This window comes from Labrus mixtus, chromosome 16, assembly GCF_963584025.1.
Source record: "Labrus mixtus chromosome 16, fLabMix1.1, whole genome shotgun sequence".
NCBI lineage: Eukaryota > Metazoa > Chordata > Actinopteri > Labriformes > Labridae > Labrus > Labrus mixtus.
The window spans coordinates 15279566-15290162 of NC_083627.1; the positions used below are offsets into that span (position 1 = coordinate 15279566).

Below are 10597 nucleotides of genomic sequence, written 5' to 3' on the forward strand. Positions count from 1 at the left end.
TGAGCAAGGCACCAAACCGCCAACTGCTCTGGTGCACTCCCTCCGTAGCAATGTGTAGCATCCCTGTGCTGCCTTTATTCTGAAGTCAGGGACAGGGCCAACTCTGGAGAAAAAGCCAGAAATGAAAGATCACTATGTCAAGTTCATGCAAAAGATGCTAGACAACGATCAAGATGAGCCTGCTCCACCTTTAGACAAAGGTAAAGAACATTGGTATCTGCCAACGTTTGGGGTTTACCACCCTCAGAAGCCTGGTGAAATAAGGGTTGTGTTTGATTCAAGCGCTGAATGTGATGGGACTAATCTCAATGATGTCTTGCTTAGCGGACCTGACTTGAACAACACCTTGCTAGTCCTTTTGCGGTTTCGGAAAGAACCTGTAGCCCTTACAGCAGATGTGCAGCAAATGTTCTATTGCTTTGTTGTACGAGAAGACCACAGGGATTATCTGCGATATCTCTGGTATGAGGACAATGACATCACCAAGAATGTGGTTGAATACAGGATGAAGGTCCACATATTTGGAAACAGCCCTTCGCCTGCTGTGTCTATCTACTGCATGAGATGTGCAGCTCAAAATGGTGAACAGGAACATGGTTCTGATGCAAGACAGTTTGTTCAGAGACAGTTTTATGTAGACGACGGTCTCACCTCAGTGGCAACTCCTGAAGAGGCAATAGATCTCCTCACACAAACAAGAGAGATGTTGGCAGAGTCCAACTTGCGCCTGCACAAAGTGGCATCGAACAACAGTCAGGTAATGGAAGCCTTCCCGGCAGAAGACCGTGCAAAGGATCTAAAAGACCTGGACCTTGGAGTGGATCCTCTTCCTCTTCAGAGGAGTCTAGGGCTCTCCTGGAACTTAGAAAAAGATTTACTTACGTTGTGTCCCGCAAAGAGAAACCTTTCACAAGAAGAGGTGTGTTGTCAACAGTCAACAGTTTGTATGACCCCTTGGACTTTGTTGCGCCCATAACAATGCAAGGGAAGTCACTAGTGCGAGAGTTGTCATCTGAACAGAGTGAATGGGATGCTCCTCTCCATCCAAAAAAGGAAATTGAATGGAACACATGGAAAGATTCTTTGGAGGCTCTTGAAGACTTGCCTTTACAGAGGTGTTACATTCCAGTTTCACTGTCTTCTACTCAGAGAAAGGAACTCTGCATCTTTTCAGATGCTTCGACAATAGCGGTAGTATTTTAAAGCTGCAGACAACGAGGGACAATACCATGTTGGATTCGTCATGGGGAAGTCAAAACTGGCCAGCTCGTCCTGCCCACACAGTTCCACGTCTTGAACTCTGTGTAGCTGTGCTAGCTGTTGAACTTTATGAGCTGATCAGGGACGAGCTAGACATTGAGGTTGACACTGAAGTTTTTCACTGACAGTAAAATCGTTCTTGGATATATTCACAACACCACAAAACGGTTTTACATGTATGTTTCCAACCGAATCACTCGGATAAGAAGATCCACTCATCCCAACCAGTGGTACTATGTACCAACAGAACTGAACCCTGCAGACCATGCAACATGGTCTATACCAGCAGCTCAACTTCAAAACAGCAACTGGTTCACAGGACCAGCTTTCCTGTATCATGACAGGGCAGATGAGACACCTGATGCTGCTCTTTTCACCCTTGTTGAGCCTGAAACTGATGACGAGATTTGTCCTGAAGTCACAACTCTGGCTACCACTTGGGATCACAACAAATCACAGAGATGCTCAAGCTGGAGAACAGTCAATCGAATCATAGCTAAACTCATTCATGTTGCTGCATCTTACAAAGGAATGTTAAACGATGCTGAAAGAAAAGGATGGAAATGTTTCACAGAGTCATCCAGCACAAGTGAGTTTTTACAGGCCAAAGATGTGATTATTTGTTCTGTCCAGCATCAAGCTTTTAAGGAAGAGCTGAAAAGTCTTAAAGGTAAACAGACATGCAACAAACAAAACACACTCAAGAAGCTAAATCCAGTTGTGGATCAAGATGGTGTGCTTCGTGTTGGAGGTCGTCTTTCTTCTGCTGACCTTTCAAATGAAGAAAAGCACCCACTAATTATTCCACACACTCGTCACATCTCCACACTACTTGTGAGACACTTTCATGAACAAGTAGCTCATCAAGGAAGACACATTACAGAGGGAGCTATCCGAGCAGCTGGATACTGGATAGTTGGGAGTAAACGGGAGTAAAAGTGTGTTATCTGCCACAAACTGGGAGGGAGGCTCGAGGACCAAAAGATGGCAGATCTGCCTACTGACAGGCTTACTCCAGAACCTCCATTCACCAGTGTTGGTCTTGATGTTTTTGGGCCATGGTTCATCATGACACGTCGCACCAGAGGAGGATGTACTGACAGCAAGCGCTGGGCAGTGCTCTTCACATGCTTGTCAACCAGAGCAGTTCATACTGAACTGATTGAAACTATGTCCACAGACAGTTTCATCAATGTCCTAAGGAGGTTTTTCTCTGTACGTGGTCCAGCAAAACTTCTCAGGTCAGACAGAGGGACTAACTTTGTTGGAGCTTGTAAGGAGTTGGACATAAACACAGATAACTCTGCAGTCAAGACTGACCTCCATGGCAAAGGATGCTCCTGGGTGTTTAATCCACCTCATGCTTCTCACATGGGTGGTTCCTGGGAGCGGCTCATCGGAGTTTCCAGACGCATACTGGATGCAATGTTGCTTCAGACAGGGCCAACACGTCTCACTCATGAAGTACTGAGCACATTCATGGCAGAGGTAATGCCGATTATAAATGCAAGACCCCTTGTGTCTATATCTACTGACCCAGATATGCCTGAAGTACTCACCCCGGCAATGCTCCTTACTCAGAAGGTGAGCACCATTTCAGCCCCCTCTGGAAACTTTGGAGTACCTCAGTTGTACAAAAAGCAGTGGAAGCATGTCCAGAGTCTTGCCGACACCTTCTGGAAAAGATGGAAAGGGGAGTGTCTGTCTACTCTTCAGAATCGCAGAAAATGGACAAAAGACAAACCAAATGTCAAGGACGGAGACATTGTTTTGCTAAAAGACAGCCAGGCCCACAGGAATGAATGGCCCATGGGACTGGTGATTAAGGCTTTGCCAAGCAGTGACAAGAAGGTGCGCAAGGTGGAAGTGCGCATTGTGCAGGATGGGACGGCAAAGGTGTTTCTAAGGCCGGTCTCAGAAATTGTGATTCTTCTTTCAAAGCCTTAGAGAAAGGACTCTTAGTATGTTTCGAACTGAAGACATTCCCTTTTGAGTCTTGTTGCATTTGTAGTGATATAATGTTGTTATATCAAGCGGGGAGTGTGCTGCCTTTATTTTGAAGTCAGTAATTTGAATTAAGTTAAAAATGTTAGTCAATAAAAGTTGTCATAAAAAGTTAGATTTAAAAGATTAAAAACATTTCATTTTTACATTAGTTCATGGTTTATTCTGCCATCTATTGGTCATTGTGGGTAGTTAGTTCATTAAGTCACATGCTGCAGTGAAGCAGTCAGAAGGACAGAGACAGACAGGATGCATGTTGCTGCTGAATGGTTTTCTGCTATGCTTCTGCCTTGGAGACCATTTGTCTGTAAGTCTTATGTTCAGTTCATTATAAAAATGTTGAGATATTAACACAAAATTCAAGTCAGAAACTTTTAGTTGTTTTTGTCTTCCATGTGCTCTTAGCTAATGCTAAATGTAGTAGCTAACTGTTTTCCTCATGGTTATGATAGCATGTAGCTTTGTGTTGAATTAACATTTTTATGCATTTCTGTGCTTGCTTGAATTTGGATAGCAATTCTTATACTTTGTAAATGTATACTTGTTATCTGTACTGACATATTGTTATTCTCTTTGTAAGATTGCAGTTTTACAAAAACAAAACAAAACGAAAGGAGCTCAAGTAAAATCAAGAAAAGACAAGCCTTGTGTTTTTATTGGAGGACTTTTGTTTGAGTGTTATCTGGCTGTCAAATCCTGTACATTGGAACGTGCAGAAAAGGCAGTACAATCCCCACTCTGACATCTTTCCATTAATGAATGTCCATAGGTCCTGATTTGCATGTGCATGTATGTCGGGTCACATTTTCGATTGAAGCAAACCCAGGCATGGGGAAAAGAGGAGGAAAGCCCTTTCAAAGGTTCGAGGGTACAATTTGGGCAACTAATTATATAACTGATTATATAACTCTGTTGTGGGGAGCCAATCAGTTTGCGTGTCAACAATAGTTGTGCAAATAGATCAGATATATAAATTCAGGGGTTGATGGCCAGTCTGAAGCTCCAGAGCATCTCATCGATGTGTTTGTGACTCGAAAAGCTTTGTCGTCTGTGAGTGTCATCAAAACTGCGATGATGAGAACCTATCTGATTTTGTTGGGTCTGCTCTCCCTGTGCGGCCTCTGCTTCAGTTCAGGTAATACCCACACAATGTAAATATTACACTAAAAGTTGTGTGTCTTATTGTCAATTATACCCCTTTCTCTATGTGTGCTAGCATTTATTACATGTGTGTGTAGTTATTTTTGAGCATTTTGTAAATGTGTCTTTTTTCTGTAGAGTGTAATGCAGAGTTTCAGCAGAATGAGGATTTCCCAGGAACAGATATACAACACCTCTACTCTCCTGATGCTGAGCACTGTCAGCACCTTTGCACCCAGCACCCCTCCTGCCAGTTTTTCACTTTTGTTCGGTCAGACTGGACCAGAGATGACAGGTAGGAAATAACAAAATAAGTATTAAAAGTATGAGTATTGTGTTTTTAATAATATAATGTAATGAGCAGAATACATCTCAAGACCCTGCAAATGTATTTTGAAGTCTTGAATTCTCAAAGTTTCAGTATCAAAGAGCTCATGACAAAAAGTTAAAACTGTCGACATAAAGAAGTTACTTTTAAGTTTGAAGTTGATGCCGTCCTGCCGTTACAATAAATGTGGGAATTATGCAATCCCTCTCTGCAAACATGTAGTTCAATAACCCTGTCAGAGCTGTCCATTATCTTGACACACACACAAACACAGACACGCACCCACAAAAGGAAAAAAAATCTGCCCCTCTCTCCACAGGCACTTCTACTGTTACCTGAAGTCCACTCCCTCTGGAGTGCCAAATAAGAGGACTCCACTGCTGGGCGTTACTTCAGGCTTCTCTCTGAAACCCTGCAACCCAGTCCCACGTAAGTTTGCTCCAGTTTAAAATAATGACCAGACATATTGTGAATGGTGCTGCATGATCACATTCCCCTCTCCTGTTATCTCTGTGTGTCTGCTAGAACCCTGTCTGTCTAAGGTGTACCAGAATGTCGACTTCTTTGGTGCAGACTACAAGACATTATTCACAGCTGACTATGAGAGCTGTCAGAGAGCCTGCACACAGGACTCATCCTGTCAGTTCTTCACTTTTGTGAATGATGTCTTCACACCAGAATCTATCAGGTACACTGGATTCACATAGTGTTACATTAAACACAATATATTGCATAATACGATGATATGTGGGGTGGAAGTACCTCAGTCTGTAGGGACTCGGGTTGGAAAAAGGAGGGTCAGCGGATCAAGTTCTGGTGCGGCCTAAGTCTGGAAATTTGTCGCATAAAGATGTGCCAGTTCACTCCCTGAGCACTGCAGAAGTGCCCTTGAGCAAGGCACTATCCAACCCCCCTCCTCACCACCAGCCCAGAATTGCTCGCTGTGGGCAGCCCCCTTCCTCTGACATCTCTCTGTTAACGCATGTCAACCTGTTTGTGCGTGTGTGTAGAATGTCTCAATAATAGAGTGTAAAACTGAAATTCCCCTCGTGAATAAAGCACATCTTCTTCTTCATATATGGGTAAAATAAGTGAATGTGCAGCTAATAAAACTGAGGAAGTAATTACTTTGCTTTTGTATATGCTTGTTAACAAGGTTTTAAGGCTAGAAGTGCCACAATGATAATATGGATATGACCTACTAAATTTCCTAAATTGAATATATGACACAAAAAACATTAATGCCATATTTTTACAGTTTCCGCTATTAGACAGGTTCTATTTTAATCATGCTTTCTTCTTGCTCCCTCTTTGTCTAGAATGGTTTAATTAAAAACTATGTTCATGAACCAATACCTGATATTTATATTTTGCACAGAAGGGCTCAAAACAAACAACAGTAAACATTTCATTTTAGTAATGTTATAGACATTTGGATAGGCATGACATCTTAAATTTGAATGTGTTCAAGATGATTGAGAAAATCAATGTGAATGTATTTTGCAGTTTACGGTAGTAATCGCAAGTTCTAAAGTTCAATTCAACAACAGTTACCTTATTATGTTATGTCTGGTCTGTTTAAGGTACAAGTGTCACCTCAAATTCAGCTGGACAATCCCCAGGCCACCTCTTGTTTTAGGGAAGGCCGGTGTAGTGTCTGGATTCTCCCACAAAACACAAATGGGCCTAAACTTTGACACAGGTACACAAAAAGTCACTAAAACATGTAACTAAATTATAAGATAATTGTATTCTCATTTTGTCTTATGTTTTGCCCGTCTTTTGTTCAGCCTGTCAGGGCAAGCTTTTTCAAAACACTGCCATCCCAGGAAACCACCTACAGGCTCTGCCCGCCTCCTCTGCTGAACACTGTCAGATGCTGTGCTCTGCACATCCATCCTGCACCTTCTTCACTTTTATACGGTAGGGTTTGTTTGACAGAAGTCTTTCAAGGAGGGAAATATTTTTGTAACTGTTTTTCTGTCACAGAAAAGGGAGAAGTTTCGTACATGACAAAAAAAAAATAGCTTTAGTCATTTTTCGTTAAATGTAATCTGTACTTTTCTTAAAATATATTTTTTTGCCAATATATCCATTTTGTTTATGTAGTGAAAGCTTCACGTGTAACCTGAAGAGTAACGTAAATGAAATGGTGACCGTGGCTAAAGCAGGAGTCACCTCTGGATTACCAGAACGCTTGTGTCAGCTCGATAACAGTAAGTACCACTGATCAACATTAACCCCAGGTGTTGACCAATCAGTTGTAGGTACATTTTTATGCTTCAGTGATATATAACTTCAGTCCACCAGCAACGTGATGCAATGAAAGTAGAGAAGTTCAATGAGTCCCAACCAGAAATCGGTCTATGTAAGAATAAATCCTGATATCTACTGTGTAGATAGCAACGCTCCAGCATGCAGGTGCACCTGGCTCTTAAAGGCAATGAGTGCTGACAATCCGATTGGTGATAAACATGTTGTGCCCAAAACACACCTATGTACGTTAAGTCATACCACTTGCACCAAACACTTTGCACCATGTGCCTCGCTTAAAGGAAGAATGTGTAACTTTTTGATCCAGTTGATGTCGCCCTTGAGTACCAGCATGAGACCATGCACCATTCTTCGCTCTCCTCCAGCAACACACCTGCAACCCCCCTTCACTCGAATTCTCACAGAGTTGTTTAGCCCAAGTGGCGGTCAAAACTGGCCTTGGCTTGAGATGCAATTGCCTGTGGCCTGCGTTGTTGTGTTAGCAGGCTAATGAAAGCACACTTAGCTTGTAGCTTCACTTTGCATATAAAGTGACAGAATAACCGTGATTTAAAAACACTTGTGACATTCAAATAAGCAGTCAGTAGGCCATGTTGTTATTCTTTTCTCTAGTCCTTGAACAAAACAGTTTGTATACTCAGGAAGAGTCGGGTGTCCTGTCCACGTAAACATGATATAAACAAGGCTCCAACAACAACACAGCCGGGGGGACTCAAGCTTCTCACTCATTGTCGACAGTCAGGACTCAGAGACATAACTTGATTTCTGTTATATGTAAAATGTTGCACATTCTTCCTTAATGCCAATATTGTACATTGCGTTAATAGCAAAACAGTCAGAGATGCAACACATCACTTTGCACCCACACACTTTTGACAGTGCGCTTCACGCTGTCAACTTTTTAAATATTTTCATATTATAAAACATGTCATTGTCAGCTATTACGATCACATAAGAGTTCTTCCTCTATTCCACTTTCTTGGGTCAGCAAGACCCAATGAGTGTGATTCCACTCAAGGTTTCTGTCTTTTTAAAGGGAGCTTTACTTTGCCATTGTACAAAGTCCTTGTTCATTGGTGGATTAAGTTAAGTCTCTGTAAATGAAGGCATAAGTGTGGTCTGAACCCACTGTATATGTAAACTGTGATATCTTAAGTAACTTTATAAAAATGAAAGATGATTGATTTACAGCACTCTGCCAGAAGTCTAAGCCTATAAACATGAATTAACCAAAGCAGAGTTTGTCATGTTTAATCTTTGTATTATGAACAGACAACTTCAAATAAAAACCAGACAATACATTTAATGATTCAATGATTGGTATAAGTTCTTAAGATGCTTCACTTCTCCTCTGAAGTGCACCTTCAGTTTCAGAGGTAAGGTTAAAAATCTCCAAGAACTTCAACCAAGTCCAGTTACCTTTTTTTTTTTGATCCAGCTTTAAATTTCTAAGACCTTGGTGACTGAGAACCTTCACATACAAATCAAACCTGAACCATTTTCCTCTAGTTGGCCTATTGCATGCAGAAATAAGCAAACCCTTTCATATTAAATTATGTTGTGATATGAACTTCCATTGCAAAGAAACAGATTTTTTAGGACACAAGTGTTAATTTAGATAACCTTTGAGTTTATTTTTTGATGTTGAATTCCTGTATATTCACTAGCAGGAGAAGGTTAACACTGTTCCTCTCTCTACAAACAGGCTGGGTAAAGGAAGCTCTAGAAGATGTTGATTTCCAAAGTTCTGACATTGGCTTTGAGCTGATGGATGATGCAGAAACATGTCAGAGGAAATGTTCTGAGGATGCCAACTGCCAGTTCTACGCCTACGCCAATGAACTCTTTCATAACCCTGACTACTGGTACAGTATTTTTTATGCATGATGAATGAAAATGTGATTTAAAAAAAAACAAATCAAGTATAATATCAACATCACATTGTATCAGGAATTTTGGCTATTAGCCCTTCTGCATCTCTTTCCTGCTTCGGTCAGTGTATGACACCCTTCCAACTCCGAGAAACCTGCACAGGTGGGAAATGAAGGAGAGAGGAAAAGCCACCAGATACTTTGACCTGGTCCAGCAGTGCAGGGAAAAAGGGTGGCAGGCCTGGCTATTCCCAGTGGAAGTTAGCTGCAGGGGTTTCTCTGTGCAGTCTGTATGGAACACACTTACAGACCTAGGAATAGTAGGAAGGGAGAGGAAGGCAGCATGCTCGCAGGTTGGAGGAGGCAGCAGAGAGAGCCTCTTGCTGGCTTTGGTTCAGGCGGGAGGAGAGGAGCTGGAAACCAGGAGAAGATGGGCCGTGACTGGCCATCACTGCAGACCCGCCGTCGAAACATCCGGTGAAAGTTGGTGACCAGCTGACGACATCTTCTCCTGGTTGAAAGTTGCAGTCATAAGTGACTTATGGTGCAGGCATTTCTATGTATCATATAGTGGTCAAGAGAGGCAAGTGTTGTTTTCAATTTTCTAGATCTGATCTAACTTGTTGTTTTCCCTGAGTTAATTACTGTATCACCATTTTTTATAAGTTTGGGAGGTGTGAAAAATGACAGGTAAAAGAAGCTCTTGAGTCTAATTTATGACATGAGGTGGTGCAGTTCAACCTCTTATAAAAGCAATTCAAAGGGCTTTTTGTCTGCAAATTTCTGTTTGAACCTGACAAATACAATTGTCAGGTTTTATTACAATAATGCTCACACGAATTTGAAAACATCTACATTTATTGTTAATACGTTAAAATTAAAAAAATATATTGTTTTTGTGTTTTTTCCTTATTTTCTAGGCGCCGCTGCTATTTCAAGCGTGTCATCACAATGCCTGCTCCTCCTAAAGTTGCTAATTTGGCAAATGTTGTGTCTGGCTTCACCCTGAAGAACTGTCAGAGTGCTTTACACACACTTACAGCTGTCTAAATCAAATAAAATTAACAATGAAACAGACTCTTTATTAGTCTGCCTGAACTGTTTGAAAGTGATATATACAAAGCCCTACTGTGTTTAAGAATGTTTTATCATAAATACTATGGTTTGATATGGGTCAGTTCATGTTATCTGAAGTATTTCAAGTGCACATACATACTGCTGAAATAATGTTGTACCTATAGTTAGTAAACTTTAGATAGTTTTTTCAAAATTGACACTATAACCAAGCCCAAATCTAAAACATATCCATATTTAAGGTATCACACCGGCACTAACAACTGTTTATAATAAACATTTCCAAATAATCCATGTTGAATAACATATGAAGGATGCTATTGTTCTTGTTAATTATCTGCCATTCAAGTGGGAGTGATGACAGCAGCAAAGCTCTTAACAGTTTGTCTTTATTCCTGCACTTGTATACTTTTGACAGCAGAGGTCAGTATCCATTATGTTGTGATAATTCTCCTTTGCCCTGGGCTAGGTTATGTGTGTGTGTAGCCTGTTTATAATAAGATTAGCCTGAAATGCTCAGTGGTAGATGGACTTGAGCTAATAATACATTTATGGGTTAGGGTTAGGGTTTTTTACACCACATGTCACACCTACCATTCACACACTGAAGGCGGTGGTTGCTATGTAACGTGACCATCAGAAGTAA

At 41.2% G+C, this 10597-nt stretch overlaps 2 protein-coding genes across 2 annotated transcripts; both read left to right on the forward strand.

The window, feature by feature from the left end:
- Positions 1 to 2394: 2394 nt before the first annotated feature.
- Positions 2395 to 3410, forward strand: LOC132991214 (uncharacterized). Its single transcript, XM_061059878.1, has one exon. It carries the CDS (start codon positions 2431 to 2433, stop codon positions 3205 to 3207), a length of 777 nt encoding a protein of 258 aa, XP_060915861.1. The 5' UTR covers positions 2395 to 2430; the 3' UTR covers positions 3208 to 3410.
- An 819-nt stretch (positions 3411 to 4229) lies between these two features.
- On the forward strand, positions 4230 to 10259 carry LOC132991211 (coagulation factor XI-like). The gene is made up of 9 exons (XM_061059876.1): positions 4230 to 4399; positions 4543 to 4699; positions 5052 to 5161; positions 5258 to 5420; positions 6316 to 6434; positions 6523 to 6655; positions 6842 to 6948; positions 8712 to 8871; positions 9798 to 10259. The coding sequence occupies exons 1-9, from the start codon at positions 4336 to 4338 to the stop codon at positions 9925 to 9927; spliced, it is 1143 nt and encodes a 380-aa protein (XP_060915859.1). The 5' UTR covers positions 4230 to 4335; the 3' UTR covers positions 9928 to 10259.
- The last annotated feature ends 338 nt before the right edge of the window (positions 10260 to 10597 follow it).